This window comes from Pseudophryne corroboree, chromosome 3 (genome assembly GCF_028390025.1).
Source record: "Pseudophryne corroboree isolate aPseCor3 chromosome 3, aPseCor3.hap2, whole genome shotgun sequence".
In the NCBI taxonomy this organism is placed as follows: domain Eukaryota; kingdom Metazoa; phylum Chordata; class Amphibia; order Anura; family Myobatrachidae; genus Pseudophryne; species Pseudophryne corroboree.
In genome coordinates, this window is record NC_086446.1 from 124,270,320 (window position 1) to 124,294,408 (window position 24,089).

A 24,089-nucleotide genomic window follows, 5' to 3' on the forward strand; every position below is an offset into this window, starting at 1 on the left:
TTCTGTGCCTAGTCACAAAATGACTTATTAGCATAAACCCTTCAGCTATTGTTCTCAACTGCAATACAATACAGAGAACAATACAGCAGGGGATTAAGTCATTACAGCAGGGGATTAAGTCTGACTGGCCAGTCACAGTTAGTCCTATTAACCGTCAAGATAAATGTGGATACATCTGTATATCTGTCCCCCCTGCAGTGCACATGGTTTTGCCCAACTGCTAAAAAATTTCCTGCTGCGATCAACTTGGAATTACCCCCACTGATATTTTGCAGGATTTGTTTGTGTATTGTGTTTTACATGAGGTTCCATATACTGTAAGTGGCCATGAAAAACCTTATTTAAAATGCATGTAGCCATAGGGATCATTGGCCCTCATTCCGAGTTGTTCGCTCGCTAGCTACTTTTTGCAGCCGTGCAAACGTATAGTCGCCGCCCACGGGGGAGTGTATTTTCGCTTTGCAAGCTGGACAAAAAAGTTTTTGGCAGTTTCTGAGTAGGTCTGAACTTACTCAGCCCTTGCGATCACTTCAGCCTGTCCAGTCCCAGAATTGACGTTAGACACCCGCCCAGCAAATGCCTGGACACGCCCGCGTTTTCCCTACCACTTCCAGAAAACGGTCAGTTGACACCCATAAACGCCTTCTTCCTGTCAATCTCCTTGCGATCGGTTGTGCGAATGGATTATTTGTTTGTACCCGTATGATGCGGGTGCGCATTGCGGTGCATATGCATGCGCAGTAATACCCTGATCGCTGCGCTGCGAACAACGGCAGCGAACGATCAACTCGGAATGAGGGACATTGTGCCTTATAACCAAAGCAGGGAAATGGCACCGATGAGCCCATTTTAATGTATGTATCTCTGATTTGTTTGTTTTTCCCCAATAATGTAACAGCTGCATAATGGGGGTCAGGTGCAATCAGGGAGATTGCTGGTCCATTCAGGGAGTGAGGGAGATTGCTACTATTTCAGGGAGTCTCCTGCAGAATGAGGGAGGGTAGGCGACTATGCTCCAGGCATTCCAGAGTTACTCTGTGCTGCTGCCTCACCCCTAGGGGTGCCAGGGGTGTTTTACCCCCCCTACCTCCACAGTGTTTGTTCCCAGATTGTAAGTCATATATGTACCAGGTTTGGTGTAAATTGCTGCAGGCATTCCGGAGTTATGCTGGAACATACATACATACATACATACATACATTTTTGGCGTTTTCCGTGGATGGGCAGTGACATTTGTAAAACCGGCTCTTAGCAAGTACCTGGGACCTAAGAAGAAGCTACCTGCCAAGTTTCAAGATTGTAGGCCTTGTGGCTTAAGAGATTTCATGATGAGTCAATCAGTGAGTCAATCTCCTATATATATATATATATATATATATATATATAATACTTTTGCAAAATTGCAGATTATTTTTTATCGCTGTTTGTCCCACAAACAAGCCTCAGACAGTGGCATTCTGTTGGAATGGTTTGTATGAGGGTGGGAACTATGAGGGTTATTCAGGTTGCATCGCCTATCGATGTGATGCGGCCACGATAACTCATCAGGTCCTGTCCTGCGTGCGTGCTAGCAACGCATTGGCTGCAAACACCTCTGCCTGACAAGCAGATGCGTTTGCAGAACGTTGCGATGGAGGGTTGTGGCCATAAATGAAATATTGACCTACAGAGAGCAAATGCAATATAAAAAGCCATATGTAACGGCAGAAAAAAGAGTAGCACACGGTATAAAATATATTTAAAATACCACTCTAAAAATAAAAAGTCACTTTATTAAAAATAAAAACCCTGGGTCCTCCTGCCCTCCCTTACTGGGAACATCTCCCTTTCACACCAGCAGGAGCGCTGTAAGCGGCGCTGCGTAAGTGCCATTCTCGTCGTACCTCCTCATCCCCTTAGCAGTCCCCCAATATGTGTGCAGTGCGCATGCGCCGTTCCTCCCCAGCCCTGGGACTACGACGACCACAATGCTCTGCTCTACGCGACCCGGAAGCAGTAGCGCCGGGAGGAAGAAGCTGCTGAGAATGGTGAGGTTGTTGTCTGGAAGTTGTGTAGAATAATATTATACTGCTCTATTTCTCTGCTCTTTGCAGCTGTGCAACAGTGTGTGCGGCACAGGGGGATAATGTGCCGTGGATGGCATTATTATAGGGGTGTGACATGTATGTGACTGCTCTCTGTGTACATGGGCATGTCCCAGCCAGTCCTTCCTTGCCCAGTGGGAAGGTGGCACAGGATGGGCATGCTTGGCAGCCAGTGACTCCCCAGCTTTCCTGGAGCTGCAGGTCGTATCCTGCCCTGCTAGAAAGAATGACTGGGCATTCTGGGACTTATAGTTCTGCATTGGCTGGAGAGCCACCTGCGGCTTGCGTGATGGTAGATTGTGGCTTCCCTGGCATACGTACCGCTAGGTTGCACACGTGCAGCTGTGGGATGGACATGAAAGCATGCTATAACGCCTTACGTTTTTCACCCCTGACAGATGCTTCCTGCAGCACCCTGAACCAGCGACCGCTGGTGACCGAGAGCCATGGACAACCGATTTGCCACTGCACTAGTCATTGGCAGCGTCCTGTCTCTCCTGTCGGTGATCTACTTGGCTGCGGCAGTGGGGACAGTCTCCTGGTACCACTACTTCACCTCTCCTGCGCTTGCCAACGTCAGCGAGTCAGCCGCCTCTGAATTCCTGAATGAGGAAGAGAAGGCCAACGAGAAGGCGTACACGGACGCTCTGTACCACTGCAACGGCAGCTTGGGCTTGTGGCAGCAATGCATTACCTTCTCCGAGAAGAATGCTGATCAGCACAGCGAGGGTGAGTAGCTCTCGGATTTCTCTTCTGGAATGCGGGATAGGTCTAGCCGAAAGCGATTGCTCCACAATAAGCCCAAAGGGGTCTATTCGTAAAGCAGTGAAGTGTGGAGAAGTTCCCCATGGCAACCAATTAGCATTGAAGTAACATTTATCATTCACATACTATACAATTGTACGGAGCAGCTGATTGGTTGCCATGAGCAACTTCTCCACTGGCTCACTTCTCTACACTTGTCACTGCTTCATGAATAGACCCCTAAACCATTTATTTGGCCAAACTATTGGTTTTCCCAGTTGTTACCTATTTTCTTCACGGAACTTAAGTTTCTGGTACCCCTTTCACACCGCAGTTTTAACCCGGTAAATTGCAGATTTTTAAGCCTTCCAAAACGGTTCTAGCTGCGGTGTGAAAGGGCCACCTTGAATTTACCGTTTTCAAAATACCGGTATTTTGAAACGGTTAAAATGCAGGGTCCTACACGATTCAGACCCGTTTCATTGTGCAGTGTGATAGGCTCAGAAACCAAGCCACAGAAGGTGATAGGCTGTCTCCATGCATGATGTCACCAGGCAGAAGCAGGAAATAAACTGGAGGAAACACATGAGAATGAAAGGAGCGTTTTATTATACAGAATACAGTTTAAAATGGCAAATTGGAGTGATGAGGAGGTTAGGGAGCTGCTTAGGATCAGAGGGGATGAAGAAATATGTAGACAAATCACTGGGACAGTGAAGGATGCAGTAATCTACAAAAACATGGTAAAGATGCTTGAAGCTGCTGGGTTCCATCGTACGACTAGCCAAATTATTAATAATTAATTAATAATTATTAATAATGTGTGGGCCAGAAAAGTCCATTTAAAATGACAACCACTGTTTTCTATGGGTGAAACGGGTTCAGTGTGAAAGGCACCAAAACGGTAATGAAATGGTAATATACTGGTTACAACATGCAATGTGAAGGGGGTTTAACTGCTCGGACCCGTTTTAAAAGCAAGGTTTGTGATGTGAAAGCAGCATAATTAGATGAAAAACACTTAAGAAGATGGTCTCCTAACTTCTCTCCTAGGGGTACATTTACTAAGATGGGAGTTCTATTTAGGATGGGCTGTTGCCCATAGCAACCAATCAGATACTACTTTATATTTATCTAGCACCTTCTATAAGACAATACCTGGAATCTGGTTGCTATGGGCAACATCCCATCTTAAATAGAACTCCCATCTTCGTAAATTTACCCCCTACTCTCTGTATACAGAGGCACCGTAACTACCGTCCCATCTTAATAAGTAAATACCCAGGAGTATTGTGCTACAACTGTGTTGCTAAGTAATTGTTTCATATGGGATTTATAGTTTTCTACCTTCTAAAGTTTAGCATCTTTAAGGGTTTCGGTTCATAACACAAAACGTTTATATGTATTGTATATGTTTATATGTATTGTTCGTCACAAGAGCTCATAATCTATTCAATGGGTGTAGAGTGATGGTAGAAGGCAACATTGACGGCATATGTCTGAAACAAATAATATTTGGTACTTTGTTGTATTTAATTAGTGTTTATCTGTGGTTTTCGTTTTATATTCCTGTTTGAAAATAAAATGACATATATATCATTACTGTTACTTGTTTCCATCTCTACCCTATTGGTGCAATACAACACTTCAGAAAGGACTCCAGTGACAAATCTTTGATTTCATTTAGGGGTATATTCAACAAGAGTCAGATCCATTCCGACATGCATTTGTCGGAGTTGATCCGACAACAACTATTCAATAGAGTGGCCAAATCCAACTGTCGGATTTGGCCAGTGTCCGTGCAGCTGTCAGCAGCTCCCCGTGTGTGAGAACACAGGGAGCTGCTGGAGCCGCACAACACGCCCAGTGCTGCGCTGCAGGGAGAGAGCTGCCTGGCCGGGGAATGGCTGTCATGGTACCTCTCAGCACGCTCCCTGTAGCCCACCACTCCCCGTAGCCATCGCCCCGCTCCCTATAGCTCGCCGCACCGCTCCCCGTCTCCTCACCTCAATCTGACTTTTTTTAAAGTCGGATTGAGATTGTTGGATTTGGCCCCGTTTCCGACAGAAGCACGCGGCACCGATCCACGTGTTTTTCGACAAGTCATGAATTCCCGACTTGTCGGGCAAAAACTGCACTTTTTGAATAGGTCGGAACCCCTTCCGACCGAAATCTGTCGGAAGCTGCCGTCAGTCCGACAAGACGGCAGCTTCCGATAGCTATTGAATACACCCCTATGTGCTACAGACTTTGAGCTGACATCAGTCGCTGGTCTTAACAAACAGGGATGACATATGTATTAAACCTGAAGAAGTGATAAGTGGAAGGTGATAAGGCACCAGCCAATCATTACGGGTTTGAAAAATGACAGTTAAGAGCTGATTGGCTAGTGCGTTATCACCTTCACTTATCACTGCTGTATCACTTCTCCAGGCTTAATACATCTGCCTCAATGTGCCTAATTCAGATGTTCGGAAAACTGCACACATGCAAGACCCGTTCGGTGCATGTGCAGGGATGCAAACACTTCTGTCTGATTGACTGTTAGAGGTGTTTGGAGTGAGGTACAGGATGGTTGACTTTGGGGTAAACGGGCTCATCGCCCCCGTTTTCCGGGAGTGGCAAGGCCAAGGACTGCGGCGCGTATGCAGTTTCCTTGGCCTTGCAAGCCACACTGCAATGGCAAGCCAGCCTGCCGTCGCAGATGAACATTGCAACCGATGGTCGCGATGTTCATCACAGATGCGATGGCAGATGCAGGAAGGAGATGGTATGCACTTCCTCCAGCATTTGCATTGCAAAGGTTTGCATTTACAACGTTGCTGCACGCAGCTGTGCAATTGCAATCATTACTGAGTTAGGCCCAGTGAATTTTGTATAAAAATCACAGAAGTCGGACTATACAGGAAGGACACGTGTTCCATTCTGAATATAAGTCTAGAATCCTTCTTGTTATTTAAATGAAGTACAGATGTGTCCTCATATACTCATTGTGCTTCATCTGCCACTTTGTACGTGTTTAAAAGTTGCAGCCCAGCGCCTGTAGTACGCTGAGTGGTGTTTTGGACGGTTCTGGTATGAATGGTTGACCTTGTTAAGGTCGACAGTCATTCGGTCGACCACTATTGGACAAATTGTCAACACATGAAAAGATCGGCATGGATTTTTGAACTGTTTTTGGTGTAATTTTTTCCGTAACATGACCAGTAACCCCAATTAGTGTACCGCGTCCCCTTGCATGGCTCACGCTGGCAAGGTGCCTCGCTGCGCTCAGCACAGGTTACTATTCCCAATCATAGTCCACGTGGATGGTAAAGTATGAAAAAGTTAAAAATCTATAATAAAAAAAAAGCCATGTCTACTTTTCATGTGTCGACCATGTCCATGTTGACCATGTCCATGTTGATCAATAGTGGTCGACCTAGTGACTGTTGACCTAAGTAGGGTCGACCTGCCAAACGGATACCGTTCTGTACGTGTGTGACACAAAATGTAAAGAAAAATACTTGGTGTATTGAGGTATATGTAGACACAACTCTGTTTAAATAGCTTGTGTTGTATTTGAACAAGCAGGAAAAAAACCTATGGGCTGTAAATTATTCCGTTATCATGTTGTAGGGTGTGAATAGCAAAAAACAACTGGAGATTTAAATATCCTAATTTGACATCCATGTTTTTTTCCATTCAAGATATGATGGAACCGCCATCTGACTACCGATGCGTCTCTCTGTCTTTCTCTGATCAGTTCTTAGAGAAATATACGCAGCCTGGAAATCACAACTCTGAGATTGATCTAGTTCGGACATGTGAGTAGAGGAATCCCTGCAATATGCATTGCGTGACATCGTATTGTGTGTGACCAACACTGAGCTATGTTACTGGATGTGTAAATTGGCCCACTTAATCTATGCGCTCTTATAGAACCAGCAATCACTTACTAGGACTCACTTGGCTGACACAATTGGAATTTCCTACCCTCTGTTCTTGCTGGTATAGAAACTGGGGCTTAAACAGCTACACTGCGCTGTGCGGGTTTCTCTGCTGGTCCTTTGACCGATGCTGGAATACCAAAAGCCTGCATCCTGACCATAAGTATAGCAGATGGGTTAGGGCCCGGGGGGTGGGGGGGGTCTTTAGCTTTACGTGACACCCGGAGGGGTGTGTGGGGGGGGGGGGGTTAGTTTAGGCTGCAGGAAGTAAGAGGGGAACATACTTACCTCATCCGTGTCGGGATTACACAGATCAGGATGCCAGCGTCTGTATTATGACCGCCAGCATCCCCTCCTGCAGTTGTTTTTTATATATATATATATATATTTTATATTTATTTCTATTGTTTTATACAATTTTATTGAATTTTTCAGAATAAAACAAATGACAGTGACTTGTTAAGTGTCACAAGACAATAGTACATACAGAAGTACGCAGAAATCAGTGAGCGACATCGTTTCCCTTCCCGGACTGGGCCGTCCGACGGCGGGCATACACACTGTGCGATATCGCACAGTGACATCATGCAGCTTTTGGACGATGAGTCCAAATTGAGCTGCATGCCCGGCCAAGACCGAGGGTCGTTAACGACCTGCAGGGCCGTGCATCGCTCGTCGTCCGCTGCATACACACTGGGCGATATAGAAAACAAGAATTTACTTACCGATAATTCTATTTCTCAATCCGCACTTGGGATGGGCGCCCAGCATCCACTACGGACTACGAGAAATAGAATTATCGGTAAGTAAATTCTTATTTTCTCTGACGTCCTAGTGGATGCTGGGAACTCCGTAAGGACCATGGGGATTATACCAAAGCTCCCAAACGGGCGGGAGAGTGCGGATGACTCTGCAGCACCGAATGAGAGAACTCCAGGTCCTCCTCAGCCAGGGTATCAAATTTGTAGAATTTAGCAAACGTGTTTGCCCCTGACCAAGTAGCTGCTCGGCAAAGTTGTAAAGCCGAGACCCCTCGGGCAGCCGTCCAAGATGAGCCCACCTTCCTTGTGGAATGGGCTTTTACAGATTTTGGCTGTGGCAGGCCTGCCACAGAATGTGCAAGCTGAATTGTACTACAAATCCAACGAGCAATAGTCTGCTTAGAAGCAGGAGCACCCAGCTTGTTGGGTGCATACAGGATAAACAGCGAGTCAGATTTTCTGACTCCAGCCGTCCTGGAAACATATATTTTCAGGGCCCTGACTACGTCCAGCAACTTGGAGTCCTCCAAGTCCCTAGTAGCCGCAGGTACCACAATAGGCTGGTTCAAGTGAAACGCTGAAACCACCTTAGGGAGAAATTGAGGACGAGTCCTCAATTCTGCCCTGTCCGTATGAAAAATTAGGTAAGGGCTTTTATAGGATAAAGCCGCCAATTCTGAGACACGCCTGGCTGAAGCCAGGGCTAACAGCATTACCACTTTTCATGTGAGATATTTTAAGTCCACAGTGGAGAGTGGTTCAAACCAATGTGATTTTAGGAACCCCAAAACTACATTGAGATCCCAAGGTGCCACTGGAGGCACAAAAGGAGGCTGTATATGCAGTACCCCCTTGACAAACGTCTGAACTTCAGGAACTGAAGCCAGTTCTTTCTGGAAGAAAATCGACAGGGCCGAAATTTGAACCTTAATGGACCCTAATTTTAGGCCCATAGACAGTCCTGTTTGCAGGAAATGCAGGAAACGACCCAGTTGAAATTCCTCTGTAGGGGCCTTCCTGGCCTCGCACCACGCAACATATTTACGCCAAATACGGTGATAATGTTGTACGGTTACATCCTTCCTGGCTTTGATCAGGGTAGGGATGACTTCATTCGGAATGCCTTTTTCCTTCAGGATCCGGCGTTCAACCTCCATGCCGTCAAACGCAGCCGCGGTAAGTCTTGGAACAGACAGGGTCCCTGCTGGAGCAGGTCCTTTCTTAGAGGTAGAGGCCACGGGTCCTCTGTGAGCATCTCTTGAAGTTCCGGGTACCAAGTCCTTCTTGGCCAATCCGGAGCCACGAGTATAGTCCTTACTCCTCTCCTTCTTATGATTCTCAGTACCTTGGGTATGAGAGGCAGAGGAGGGAACACATACACTGACTGGTACACCCACGGTGTTACCAGAGCGTCCACAGCTATTGCCTGAGGGTCCCTTGACCTGGCGCAATACCTGTCTAGTTTTTTGTTGAGGCGGGACGCCATCATGTCCACCTTTTGGTTTTTCCCAACGGTTCACAATCATGTGGAAGACTTCTGGGTGAAGTCCCCACTCCCCCGGGTGGAGGTCGTGTCTGCTGAGGAAGTCTGCTTCCCAGTTGTCCACTCCCGGAATGAACACTGCTGACAGTGCTATCACATGATTTTCCGCCCAGCGAAGAATCCTTGCAACTTCTGTCATTGCCCTCCTGCTTCTTGTGCCGCCCTGTCTGTTTACGTGGGCGACTGCCGTGATGTTGTCCGACTGGATCAGCACCGGCTGACCTTGAAGCAGAGGTCTTGCTAGGCTTAGAGCATTGTAGATGGCCCTTAGCTCCAGGATATTTATGTGAAGTGATGTCTCCAGGCTTGACCACAAGCCCTGGAAATTTTTTCCCTGTGTGACTGCTCCCCAGCCTCTCAGGCTGGCATCCGTGGTCACCAGGACCCAGTCCTGAATGCCGAATCTGCGGCCCTCTAGAAGATGAGCACTCTGCAACCACCACAGGAGAGACACCCTTGTCCTTGGTGACAAGATTATCCGCTGATGCATCTGAAGATGCGACCCGGACCATTTGTCTAGCAGATCCCACTGGAAGGTTCTTGCGTGGAATCTGCCGAATGGGATTGCTTCGTAAGAAGCCACCATCTTTCCCAGGACCCTTGTGCATTGATGCACTGAGACTTGGCCTGGTTTTAGGAGATTTCTGACTAGTTCGGATAACTCCCTGGCTTTCTCCTCCGGGAGAAACACCTTTTTCTGGACTGTGTCCAGGATCATCCCTAGGAATAGAAGTCGTGTCGTCGGGATCAGCTGCGATTTTGGAATATTGAGAATCCAACCGTGCTGGCGCAGCACTATCTGAGATAGTGCTACTCCGACTTCCAACTGTTCCCTGGATCTTGCCCTTATCAGGATATCGTCCAAGTAAGGGATAACTAAAACTCCCTTTCTTCGAAGGAGTATCATCATTTCGGCCATTACCTTGGTAAAGACCCGGGGTGCCGTGGACAATCCAAACGGCAGCGTCTGAAACTGATAGTGACAGTTCTGTACCACAAACCTGAGGTACCCTTGGTGAGAAGGGTAAATTGGGACATGTAGGTAAGCATCTTTGATGTCCAGAGACACCATATAGTCCCCCTCTTCCAGGTTTGCAATCACTGCTCTGAGTGACTCCATCTTGAATTTGAACCTTTGTATGTAAGTGTTCAAGGATTTTAGGTTTAAAATTGGTCTCACCGAGCCGTCCGGCTTCGGTACCACAAATAGTGTGGAATAGTACCCCTTTCCCTGTTGTAGGAGGGGTACCTTGATTATCACCTGCTGGGAATACAGCTTGTGAATGGCTTCCAATACTGCCTCCCTGTCTGAGGGAGACGTTGGTAAAGCAGACTTTAGGAAACGGCGAGGGGGAGACGTCTCGAATTCCAATTTGTACCCCTGAGATACCACCTGAAGGATCCAGGGGTCCACTTGCGAGTGGGCCCACTGCGCACTGAATTTCTTGAGACGGTCCCCCACCGTGCCTGAGTCCGCTTGTAAAGCCCCAGCGTCATGCTGAGGACTTTGCGGAGGCGGGAGAGGGCTTTTGTTCCTGGGAACTGGCTGTTTGTTGCAGCCTTTTTCCTCTCCCTCTGCCACGGGGCAGAAATGAGGCGCCTTTTGCCCGCTTGCCCTTATGGGGCCGAAAGGACTGCGCCTGATAATACGGTGTCTTCTTAGGTTGAGAAGCTACCTGGGGTAAAAATTTGGATTTTCCAGCAGTTGCCGTGGATACCAGGTCTGATAGACCTACCCCAAATAACTCCTCCCCCTTAAAAGGCAATACTTCCATGTGCCTTTTAGAATCCGCATCACCTGACCACTGCCGCGTCCATAAACCTCTTCTTGCAGAAATGGACAGCGCGCTAACTCTTGATGCCAGTCGGCAAATATCCCTCTGTGCATCACGCATATATAGAAATGCATCCTTCAAATGCTCTATAGTCAGTAATATACTGTCCCTATCTAGGGTATCAATATTTTCAGTCAGGGAATCCGACCACGCCAGGCCCGCACTGCACATCCAGGCTGAGGCGATTGCTGGTCGCAGTATAACACCCGTGTGAGAGTATATACATTTTAGGATATTCTCCAGCTTTCTATCGGCAGGTTCCTTTAGGGCGGCCGTATCAGGAGAGGGTAGTGCTACCTGTTTAGACAAGCGTGTGAGCGCTTTATCCACCCTAGGGGGTGTTTCCCAACGTGCCCTATCCTCTGGCGGGAAAGGGTACGATGCCAATAACCTTTTAGGAATTATCAGTTTTTTATCGGGGGAAACCCACGCCTCATCACACACTTCATTTAATTCCTCGGACACAGGAAAAACTACAGGCAGTTTTTTCTCACCAAACATAATACCCTTTTTAGTGGTACTTGTATTATCAGAGATATGCAATACATTTTTCATTGCTTCAATCATGTAACGTGTGGCCCTAGTGGAAGTCACGTTTGTCTCCTCATCATCGACACTGGAGTCAGTATCCGTGTCTGTGTCTGCCATTTGAGGTAACGGGCGTTTTAAAGCCCCTGATGGCGTTTGAGACCCCTGGACAGGCACAAGCTGAGTAGCCGGCTGTCTCATGTCGTCAACTGTCTGTCGTAAAGAGCTGACACTGTCACGCAATTCCTTCCATAAGCTCATCCACTCAGGTGTCGACTCCCTAGGGGGTGACAACTGTATAATAGGCAATTGCTCCGCCTCCATCTCATTTTCCTCCTCAAACATGTCGACACAATCGTACCGACACACCGCACACACACAGGGAATGCTCTGATAGAGGACAGGACCCCACTAGCCCTTTGGGGAGACAGAGGGAGAGTATGCCAGCACACACCAGAGCGCTATATATATACAGGAATACCACTATAAAATGTGCTTTTCCCTTTATAGCTGCTGTTAGTATAAAAACTGCGCCAAATTAGTGCCCCCCTCTCTTTTTTACCCTTTTCTGTAGTGCAGGACTGCAGGGGAGAGTTAGGGAGACGTCCTTCCAGCTGAGCTGTGATGGAAAATGGCGCCCGTGTGCTGAGGAGATAGGCTCCGCCCCTTTCTCGGCGGCCTTTTCTCCCGCTTTTTTGGTGAGTTCTGGCAGGGGTTAAAATACATCCATATAGCCCTGGGGGTTATATGTGGTGTATTTATGCCAGCCAAGGTGTTTTACATTGCTGCTCAGGGCGCCCCCCCCTAGCGCCCTGCACCCTCAGTGACCGGAGTGTGAAGTGTGCTGAGTAACAATGGCGCACAGCTGCAGTGCTGTGCGCTACCTTGTTGAAGACTGATGTCTTCTGCCGACGATTTTTCCGGACCTTTTCTTGCTTCTGGCTCTGTAAGGGGGCCGGCGGCGCGGCTCTGGGACCGAGCTCCGAGGCTGGGCCTGTGTTCGGTCCCTCTGGAGCTAATGGTGTCCAGTAGCCTAAGAAGCCCAATCCACTCTGCACGCAGGTGAGTTCGCTTCTTCTCCCCTTAGTCCCTCGATGCAGTGAGCCTGTTGCCAGCAGGTCTCACTGAAAATAAAAAACCTAAAACTAAACTTTTACTAAGAAGCTCAGGAGAGCCCCTAGTGTGCACCCTTCTCGGCCGGGCACAAAAATCTAACTGAGGCTTGGTGGAGGGTCATAGGGGGAGGAGCCAGTGCACACCAGGTAGTCTTAAAGCTTTTACTTTTGTGCCCAGTCTCCTGCGGAGCCGCTATTCCCCATGGTCCTTACGGAGTTCCCAGCATCCACTAGGACGTCAGAGAAAACTATATTGCTGAGAGGGGAAATGAGCGATATAGTTTACTATATTACTAAGAGTGTATATACCTTTACTTCTCAAATCAGACCACAGTGTCTCTGTGACAAACACTAAGCAATAAACAGCATCAAGGGGAGGGGGAAGGGGGAAACCACATGAGGAGAAAGTAGGAGGGAAGAGGGGGGAGGGGAACGATGATAGTGGTTACCAAGAAAAGCTACCATAGTGACATTTACTAAGCAATCAGAGTAGAGATCATAACATAATGGAGACGCAGCCTTAAGAAGATCCAGATACACCAAGAATCGTGTCGGAGAGGTCATTATTATATTTTTAACCATTATACTCACTTTTTTATTTTTTTTTATTTCTCCAAAATAAAATGTAATTAAAATAGTTTTGATTAATTTCTGCTGCCAGCACAGACTCGCCATAACCTGCCATAGTCCGATGTGTATAAGATATGTACACTGCCTGGATATACTGGAATGAATTCAGCAGCATGCAGCTCTTACTGGTAAGTCACATAGGCTTCATTTCATGCCTACTTGTGTTTCAGATTTGTGGCGCTGCCAGTTTCTGCTCCCATTGGTGGCACTTGGGTTGATATTTTTTGGAGCCATCGTTGGTCTTGCCGGCTGTGTGTGCCGCAGCATCTACCCAGCATTAGGAACTGGGGCCATGCACCTACTGGCAGGTGAGTAGCATTGACGAGTCTTCTACATCCTCTGTGTCACTGTTGTTATCGTCTCCACAGTCTTGCTCATTATTTTCCTGTACACTCTCGCTCTCTCTCTTTGCTCCACATTCCCGGTCCCTTTGCAGGTGTGTGCACATTGGGAGCGGTTCTGTGCTTCTCCAGCGGGATGCACATGCTGCAGAGCAGCTTGCCCCCTCCTCCAGGTGTACGGGGAGAGTATGGCTGGTCCTTCTGCTTGGCTTGTGTCTCCTCACCTCTGCAGGTCATGGCTGGCGCCCTCTTTCTTTGGGCATCGCGAGCCAGTCGCCGAGAGTATTCCCTGATGAAAGCTTATCGTGTGGCCTGATGGAACGGACAAGTTGGCAAGTGTTCACTCCGAAACTCAGCAGAACTGAATGAACCGTCAATTTTTTTTTTAGGACACCAATGTTAAAGATACGAATATTGGTCAAAGAACGCCACCTGGGACTTTTCCTAATGCTCTGTGACTATTTTTAATTATTTTCTTAGCAGCACTCCAATCTGGAACGTCGGTGCAGAGCGTTCAGAGAATGCAGCTTGTTGGGATTGAATCTAGGGCTGTGTTTTCAAACCAGATTTTAGACTTCACCTGTATCTTGTATAGTGGAACCTTGTATCACTGTGACTTATTTACCCGCATAATCTTTTTTATTATACAGTGTTTGGAGGAATATATTTATTCCTAAATTCAGGGAATTAAGAAATATATATATTGGGCACTAAGCTCGTCATCATTAGTACAGGTGAAGTTCCACTTTCCATTTTATTTACACAGAGCTTTTTTATAGCAACTGTTCCAAGCGTTCAGTTCAGAAAATGGGGGAAGCACATGCCAGTTATGTCTGGAAAGCTATGCAAACCCTATCCTTTGCAAAGATGCTTGCTTATTGCTTCTTCCTGGACTTCAGTAGCAAAAAGTGCTTTCATCCTTACCAAAATAATATGTTCATGGGCGACAATAAGCATTGGGCCCTGTAGCCATTTACTGTTTTTGGCATTAAATTCATAATATAGAATTGTTTTTATCTAAAAAAAAATTTTAGCACTCTACCCGCTTTGGGGAATAGAATCACAAAGGGATAACAAATTTAAGTTGCTATTAAAGCCTAAATTATTAAAGCCTAAATTAAGTCCCTTTTTTTTCGTAGTTCTTATTTAATAAAGGGAACACATACAAAGGTTTTTTTTTTTAGAAGATACTGTTTGTATCACATTGTTTAATAAGTATTTCACACCAAGCCATTATTCTCAGGCGCTACTTTACCCAAAAAGATTTTCTTATTAGGCATAAGTTGATGTAAACCACTGCAGGTGGTCCTCTCACTAAAGTGACATACAGGCCCATGTGTCATAGCCTGTGAATTGCATGCATCTGCCACAATTCAGGCGATTTAGCCCGTAGATTTAAATCGTCAATAATCTAAAAAGCAAAACCAACCAATTATCGCCACCTTAAATCTATGGCCAAAATCATCCGAATCTCAGCAGTGCCTGCAACTCACAGGGTATTATACATAATTGAAGTGAGCAGTGAGGGAAGTATTTAAGCATGGGTCACCAGAGACCTGGGGGAAAATTTACTAAGATGGGAGTTCTATTTAAGATGGGATGTTGCCCATAGCAACCAATCAGATTCTACTTCTCATTTATCTAGCACCTTCTAGAGGATAATACCTGGAATCTGATTGGTTGCTATGGGCAACATCCCATCTTAAATAGAACTCCCATCTTAGTAAATTTACCCCCTGGGCTGCACAAGTCTGAAAAGGCCCCATTTTAGGCTGATACTTGTGTAAAGGGAATGTTTTTCCATAATTCTTTGTTTCTCATTACTCCTGCCCGATAAACATTGAGCTTGCCTCCATCCTTGACTTTCTCTGTTCCGTGGGTGGGGAGTGAGTAGTCGGGTTTCAGATACACAAACCTGATGCTTATTGTGCAGTAGGAGCTGGCACTTGCTAAGTCCAGCTGTATAAAAAAAACGGCATCCCTGACTCCTCAGTGTTTAAGATATGCAAAAACTGTGTCCAGCCCATGAAGACCAGAAAGGTCTGAGCTGGTCATGGACATTTTCTTATATCGGTAGTTACTGGGGCTCCAGCTTAGCTAGCTAGAGCTCCAGCTTAATGTTTTAAAGTTTATTTTCTAGCGTGTAATGACAAGAAGCACTTGTACTAGACTAGTTCTGTCCTTTTTATATTGAAAAGCTCAGCTAACTTGCATCACGTGATTCGTTTTTAAAGCATTACACTATGAAATGCAATTAAGATGAAACACGTCGATGTGAGTGTTACCCTCGTGTTAGGGATTTTTAATTTATATGTGGGATTTTTTACAAACAATATTTTAAATTATATGTTGCGTGTTTGTAATGTTAAATGTTTGATTAACCGTATTGTAATCCACTTTCTGCCCAGTTTCCCCTTAATTTTTCAAACCTGTACTGCAAGAAGTGACACTTATGGTTAAAGATCACTCTAGGTTAAACCAGCTTGGTCAGAGGTTTCTTGATGGCTAATGAAATGAAGTAAGTAGAAAGCATTAATCAGCTGGAAGTTACCGCTGGTGTTCCACACTACCGCTGGTGAGTCTGCTGCTTGGCAGCAGTGATCTGATAAGGACGGGCACTTTCTGCCTAATGACCGTACACACGTGAATACTGCAGGGTTGGGCAGGCCCCCAGTGAGAAAAATATGCAGACTGTTTTGTACAGCAAGAAAGGATATTGTATGATATACCTCTGCTGTAAATTAGGAGCAGGCTGAATGCATGTACTTACAAGACAGAACGGCTTAACAGTGCAGCTTGTTCAGGGGCGAATCATTATATTAGTAATGATGAGAGCATATGATGCCCTCTAGCTGTTGTTGAATTACACATCCCAGCATGCTCTCTGGCAGTTTTAGCATGCCCTAATAGCAAAACTGTGGCAGGACATGCTGGTACTTGTAGTTGCACAGCAGCTGAAGGGCAGTCTGCTGAATATCCCTGCCATAGGAATTTTTTTACCCTCAGTCATCCAATTAAACCCTTTTAGCACTTAAGTTTCCCAATCGTACTTGGCAGGAACACAGCATGTAGCCACACACTTAACAAGTAGAAAACTGCCCGCCTACTCACGGGCCAGAAAATTGGATTTTAGGGAGACAGCATGGAAGCACAGTGGTTAGCATTGTTCCCTCACAGTACTGGAGTCATGGGTTAGATTCCCACCTGTGGGAGCTTGTTTGTTTGTCCTATGTTTGCATGGGTTTCCTCCCACAATCCAAATGTCACATACTGGTAGCTGAATTGGCTTCCCAAAAATGAACCCTAATGTGTGTGGGGACTGTAGGCCGCAATGGTGAAGGTATTGATGTGAATAACCATGTATTCTCTGTAAAGCAGTGCATTATGTGCGAGTGCTATATAACAAAGATCTGTTACTAAAGTAAAACCTTTTAGAGCAGGTGCATGTATTAAAGAGTCAATGTTATAAGCCAAGGGCTCAATGCAAATAGCTACAGTTAAGTGCATCCACTTCCCCAGAAGGTTGTGTACAAAGTTGCACAACTCCAGGATGATCGCACTTTGCTCTGCTTGCAACTAATTAAATAAACCCCTGTAAGTCAGTGTCTGCGTAACACTTAGGGACAGTTTAGGCTGTTAAAGGGACAAGATTGCTCTCACAGAGTTTATCATCTGTTAACCGTCTGGTTAGAAGACAAAACCAATCCATTGCATTACGGCGATGTCGTTATCAGACCTGAGCTTGCAGTTATGTACAAAGAACTGAATTCGTAAAAGTCATATTAAATAACATGACGTAACTAACACTAATATGCGTTAATACATAGCAACCAATGCAATAACAGCTTACAGTCACATTACTGAGAGCTACACTAGTGAAATCAGATGTGTACTGCTGTGCGTTACAGAATATGTGAGCATTTTTACCATGCTACTAAATAAGTCTTTAGTTCTTCTGACATAGCATAACAGGTGTTTGGTAATACATTTATAAACTCTTTATCTGATACACACTCCTGCTAGTTGTCGCTTTCTGTTTTATTGAGATGCTATATTCACAGCACTGTGCAGTGGGGTAGTGAGAAATCTAGAAGTACAAGATCTTGTCTGCTCTCCTGTTGAGATAAAGGGACTTTATAAACGAGATTACATCACAAACATTTGAGGACATTTATGAATAGTGCTGCACAAATTGTGCATTACAGGGTCCTGTGTCCATGCAAACCAATCAGAGGCCAGTGTAATGGTTTGTTAGTTTAGAAGACGCGTGTTTGGGTGTTACAGGTAACAAACCCTTTTCTTCATATTTATTTGCATACCGGGGGGTTATATTTACTAAAGGTCGATTTCAATCAATTTCAGTTCGATTAAAATCAATTGTAATCGATGTCGGTTTTACAGGGCTAAAACACACATTGACTAACATTTAAAAATTAATATTAAAAAATCATCTTTTAGTAAATGTGTTTTAGCCCTGTGAGCCCAACATTGATTAAGATCAAACTGAAATTGATTAAAATCAATAAAAAGCAACCTTTAGTAATATACCCCCTGGTGTACAAAAGTTCTCTCCCACTTCTTGAGTGTGACCTCTAGGGGGACACTGGGGAAAATAAAACAAAGTAAACTATACATACTGTATATTAATGTAGCACAGTTTGTCCATTTTCATGAATTAACATTTATTGAATATTTGTTGTGTTTTGTTTTTTAGTATATATTTAGAAGTGGCATTTTGTTAAAGCCTATATAAAGTGTTTTTATATTGTTGTTTTTTGTTTGTTTTTTTAGTTTGTCTCGCTACAGTTAACCTCCATAGACATGGATTGGTGTAAGCACTCCCCACTGGGTGTGGTATTGAAGGGCCGACCACACTTAGGTTGACCACTATTGGTCGACAGTAACTAGGTCGACAGGGTTTCTAGGACAACATGGTGTAGGTCGACAGGTCAAAAGGTTGAGTTTTTAATCTTTTTTGGTGTCGTTTTTGCCGTAGTGATCGGGAACCCCAATTAGTGCACCTTGCGTGGCTCGCTTCGCAGGCCATGCTGTCCTCGGCACAGGTTACCATTCCCGATCGTAGTCCACATGGCTCGTAAAGTATGAAAAAGTACAAAGAAAAAAATTTGAAAAACTCATGTTGACCTTTTGACCTGTCGACCTAATTACTGTGGACCAATAGTGGTCGACCTAGACACTGTCGTCCTAAGTCTTGACGACCTAGAGACCGGATATCCTCCCCACTATCTGGTTGTGTCTGTGCGGGTTATCCAGGGTTGTTTTCAAACTCTAACTGTGACTGGATAATCCAGATCTCCGGTGCCTGGAAGGTTGTGTCTTGCCCTGTTAATGTTCAACACCAAATCTGTAATTCTGTTAATAAGCAATACCTGCAAGCTGTACATTGGGGATCAGGGCAAAGTGGGCTATATATGTGTTTTTTTTTGTACCCCCTGAACCTCAGTCTGTTAACTTGTTAGCATCAGTAAAACATGGAAAACTTAAAGTACCCATAGATTGTAGCACATGCTAATTTTTTATGTATGTTGATTACTGTATATGGCAGTGTTCTAAGTTCCCTGTTCAACACTTTTTGAAGTGTTGTCATAAGGACTCCTATAGTATTCAGCAGTAGTGGAACATATATTGTAGGAATTGTATCCAGTTTGTTTTGGTACACAATAAACAGTTGTCCACAAAAAAAACACCCAATGTGCTTGCTTTGTGCCTATATATAGGATGAAGAGAAGAATGAATGAATGAATATGCATGTAAAAACAAAAGCTTATAAATACAATTTAATGTGTGTAAGTCATTCTGCACAATAGGGTTAAAGCCCAGGCTCCAGTCCAAGAGTTGTCTTCCTCCGATTCAAGAGTTGTCTTCGTCCGAGTGGTCACATGTGCTGATTCCGCTACTGGACCCTTCCGTTTCAGTGCTTACTTTTTTGTTTTGAGGAAAGGTTCATGGAGAGTGTCAAACAGCCTCTTTGCCTAATGGAGCAGTAAGAAAGATGTAGAAACATATTCAGGGCTGGAAGGTCCTGCGCAAGCTATATCTGAAACATTTACCAATGTGGTGGTTTATTAACACTCTAAAAATCCAAACCGTTCCCCCAGCACACTGCAATAGACCAGCAAAAGAGCCTAACATACTACATAATAGTAATGCAGAGATCTCAATTACATTTGCAAACATATGGCAAGCCACCAGCCGCGGCAAGGCCTCTCTGCTCCGGTGGTCCTACAGTATATGATAATATCACCTACTTTCGGTCATACGTTTACATATTAATAAATTGAGAGCGGTTTGTTTTTTCTTGACCAGATTAACCCCTCCCTTCCGTGCACCTGTGATGAGCCAATAAATTGAGCAAATACCATTCTGCATGGGTAGCAGTTGAGTTACCGACGGACACTGTACCGATGGTCGTAATCCTGACAGCCATTGACCTATGTCGACATTGACACAAACACCCCCCCCCCCCCAGAAAAAACGCATGTCGGTATTCTAACTGTAGGTGGATGGCTGTCTGGATTATGACCATCTGTATTCTGTCCGTGTGTAAACCATACTGAACCCTTCTGTATATAACGCTTTAGCAACACTACATTTTGGGCAAAAACCCAGACTGAGCTGTGTCAGCTCATATTCCATCTGTTGGCCAAGATTAGCTACCATTCAAGCCATGCTATACCACACAAATGAAATTGGAGACCACCCGTGGAACAGATACTGGGCTAATTTGTTCATGACTCCGCTTACTGACCAAAACCATTCACTCTGTGTATGTATAAGTGTTAAAATCAGCAGAGAACTGTGACCACGAATGTGCGCCCTGGAAATAAGATACAATCTGGGATGTACATCTGGTCATAGAGCACTGAGAGGTAACTGCATGAAGCTTACTTTCTGAGGACCGAGTCCTGGACAAAGAGACAGGTCTTCTCGAGATGCGTTTGCAAGGTCTGCAACGGTCTGAAGGACAAATACAGCACAATTACTACAATAGTTTCCTAATGCATAGACAGGTATGCATTGCAAAGAGGGGTATGAAACATTCAGTAAGTAAAACAATGGAATGAGACTGAATCTGCATGGCTGGTGCATAGGTTAAGTGGGAAAGCCCTACAAAATTAATGAGATTGTCTCTACATATCATGGAATTCTAATCTGACAGTTTGGTTTGGCTGTCCCTTCAGCATCTAAAACAGAACCGATATTTCCCCATTTCATGTTCTGCACATTCACAATGAGATCATCAGGATACCAACGCTGGAATCCTGACATGGATCGAAATGCTGAGTCCGGGACCCTGAACGAGAGACTGCTGGCACTGTACAGAGGTTAGCCACGGGAAGTGGGTGGCTAGTTTTAGGCTGCGGGAGGAGGGATAGGGTTAGAATGCAAGAAAGGAGGGTTAGGCTGTGGGGAGGGGGGTTAGGCACCAACGGGGAGGGTTGGGGATTAGGTGTAGCATACTTCTAAGTGTTGGCATCCTGAGTATTGGAATGCCCCTGTCGGTATTTCTTCTTCATCCACTAGGGGTCACTGGAGTACTCTTGGGATATGGACGGGCGTTAGCAGGACAGGCACTGAATATTCAAATTAGTAACTCTACTCCCCTCCATACTCCCATAGTACCTCAGTGTTTTTTTGGTGCCTCACAGGATAGAAGCACTAGTGGATTCCTAACCACAATTACTTTATTTTAATTTCTCTAACGTCCTAGTGGATGCTGGGAACTCCGAAAGGACCATGGGGAATAGCGGGCTCCGAAGGAGGCTGGGCACTCTAGAAAGATTTAGGACTACCTGGTGTGCACTGGCTCCTCCCACTATGACCCTCCTCCAAGCCTCAGTTAGATTTTGTGCCCGGCCGAGGTTGGATGCACACTAGGGGCTCTCCTGAGCTCTTAGAAGAAAGATAGTCTTAGGTTTATTATTTTCAGTGAGACCTGCTGGCAACAGGCTCACTGCAGCGAGGGACTAAGGGGAGAAGAAGCGAACTCGCCTGCTTGCAGCCGGATTGGGCTTCTTAGGCTACTGGACACCATTAGCTCCAGAGGGATCGACCGCAGGCCCAGCCTTGATATTCGGTCCCGGAGCCGCGCCGCCGTCCCCCTTACAGAGCCAGAAGCAAGAAGATGGTCTGGAAAATCGGCGGCATGAAGACATCAGTCTTCACCAAGGTAGCGCACAGCACTGCAGCTGTGCGCCATTGCTCCTCTCACACTTCACACTCCGGTCACTGAGGGTGCAGGGCGCTGGGGGGGGCGCCCTGAGGCAGCAATAAAAACACCTTGGCTGGCAAAAATACCTCAATATATAGCCCCAGGGGCTATATATGAGGTAAATACCCCTGCCAGATTCCATAAAAAAGCGGGAGAATAGGCTGCGGAAAAGGGGCGGAGCTATCTCCCTCAGCACACTGGGCGCCATTTTTCCCTCACAGTTCCGCTGGAAGGAAGCTCCCTGGCTCTCCCCTGCAGACTACTCTACAGAAAAGGGTAAAAAAGAGAGAGGGGGGGCATTTAATTTGGCACAGTATATAGTTTATATTAAAAAGCAGCTATAAGGGACATAACTCAGTTAGTCCCTGCCTTATATAGCGCTCTGGTGTGTGCTGGCATACTCTCACTCTGTCCCCCCAAAGGGCTTTTGTGGGTCCTGTCCTCTATATTGAGCATTCCCTGTGTGTGTGGAGTGTGTCGGTACGGCTGTGTCGACATGTTTGATGAGGATAATGAGGTGGAGGCGGAGCAGATGCCTTTAGAAGGGATGTCACCCCCTGGGGGGCAGACACCTGAGTGGATGTGCTTATGGAAAGAAATGAGTGTACGTATAGACTCATTACATAAGAAATTTGACGACATGCCGACTGCGGGACAGCCGAGTTCTCAGCTCGTGCCTGTCCAGGTGTCTCAAAAGTCATCAGGGGCTCTGAAACGCCCGCTATCTCAGATGGCACAAGTAGATGTCGACACGGATACTGACACCAGTGTCGACGACGAGGAGTCAAATTTAATGCCCATTAAGGCCATTCACTGCATGATTGAGGCAATGAAAGAGGTGTTAAATATCTCTGATTTACATCCAGGTACCACAAAAAAGGGTATTATGTTTGGGGAGAAAAAACTACCTGTAGTTTTTCCCCCGTCAGATGAATTAAATGAAGTGTGTGAAGAAGCGTGGGCTTCCCCTGATAAGAAATTGGTAATTCCTAAGAAGGTACTAATGGCGTTCCCTTTCCCGCCAGAGGATAGGTTACGTTGGGAAACACCTTCTAGAGTGGATAAAGCGCTCACACGTTTGTCTAAAAAGGTGGCACTACCGTCCCAGGATACGGCCGCCCTTAAGGAACCTGCTGATAGAAAGCAGGAGGCGATCCTGAAGTCTGTATATACACACTCAGGCATTATACTTAGACCAGCTATTGCGTCAGCATGGATGTGCAGTGCTGCCGCTGCGTGGTCGGATAAACTGTCAGAAAATATTGACACACTAGACAGAGACACGATTCTGCTAACAATTGACCATATCAAAGACTCAGTCTTATATATGAGAGATGCACAGAGGGAAGTCTGCCGGCTGGCATCTAAAATAAGTGCATTGTCCATCTCTGCTAGGAGATGCTTATGGACTCGCCAGTGGACTGGAGATGCAGATTCCAAAAGGCACATGGAAGTTTTGCCTTATAAGGGGGAGGAATTATTTGGGGATGGTCTCTCCGACCTAGTTTCCACAGCAACGTCTGGGAAGTCAGCATTTTTACCCCATGTCCCCTCACAGCCTAAGAAGGCGCCATTTTATCAGGTTCAGTCCTTTCGGACCCAGAAAAACAAGCGGGGAAAAGGAGGGTCTTTTCTCTCTAGAGGCAGAGGTAGGGGAAAAAGGCTGCAACAAACAGCAGGTTCCCAGGAGCAAAAGTCCTCCCCCGCTTCCTCTTCCAAGTCCGCCGCATGACGGTGGGGCTCCACAGGCGGAGCCAGGTACGGTGGGGGCCCGCCTCATGAATTTCAGCGATCAGTGGGCTTGCTCACAGGTGGATCCCTGGATCCTTCAAATAGTATCTCAGGGGTACAAGCTAGAATTCGAGGCGGCTCCACCCCACCGGTTCCTAAAATCTGCCTTGCCGATTGCTCCCTCAGACAGGGAGGCGGTGCTAGCAGCGATTCACAAGCTGTATTCCCAGCAGGTGATAATCAAGGTACCCCTACTTCAACAAGGCCGGGGTTACTATTCCACACTATTTGTGGTGCCGAAACCGGACGGTTCGGTGAGACCCATTTTAAATTTGAAATCCTTGAACACATACATAAAAAAATTCAAGTTCAAGATGGAATCGCTCAGGGCGGTTATTGCAAGCCTGGAGGAGGGGGATTACATGGTATCCCTGGACATCAAGGATGCTTACCTGCATGTCCCCATTTACCATCCTCACCAGGAGTACCTCAGATTTGTGGTACAGGATTGCCATTACCAATTCCAGACGCTGCCGTTTGGACTCTCCACGGCACCGAGGGTATTTACCAAGGTTATGGCGGAAATGATGATACTCCTTCGAAAAAAGGGAGTTT

General features: G+C 45.9%; 2 protein-coding genes across 5 annotated transcripts in view; one reads left to right on the plus strand and one right to left on the minus strand.

Annotated features, from left to right (window-relative positions):
* Nucleotides 1-1,922: 1,922 nt before the first annotated feature.
* CLDND1 (claudin domain containing 1) lies at nt 1,923-19,215 on the plus strand. The gene is made up of 5 exons (XM_063958446.1): nt 1,923-2,027; nt 2,483-2,813; nt 6,518-6,634; nt 13,340-13,477; nt 13,606-19,215. Exons 2-5 carry the CDS (start codon nt 2,531-2,533, stop codon nt 13,824-13,826), a joined length of 759 nt encoding a protein of 252 aa, XP_063814516.1. The 5' UTR covers nt 1,923-2,027; nt 2,483-2,530; the 3' UTR covers nt 13,827-19,215.
* Nucleotides 19,216-19,293: 78 nt separating this feature from the next.
* The window catches only part of ERCC1 (ERCC excision repair 1, endonuclease non-catalytic subunit), a 68,218-nt gene continuing 63,422 nt past the window's right edge, over nt 19,294-24,089 (minus strand). For all 4 annotated transcript variants that reach the window (XM_063958445.1, XM_063958442.1, XM_063958444.1 and 1 more), the window contains exons 10-11: nt 20,420-20,488; nt 19,294-19,503 (exon numbers count right to left, since the gene is read on the minus strand). In XM_063958445.1, the coding sequence (XP_063814515.1) occupies nt 19,450-19,503; nt 20,420-20,488 (123 nt within the window). In that variant the 3' untranslated portion in view covers nt 19,294-19,449. The remainder of the gene's footprint in view (nt 19,504-20,419; nt 20,489-24,089) is intronic.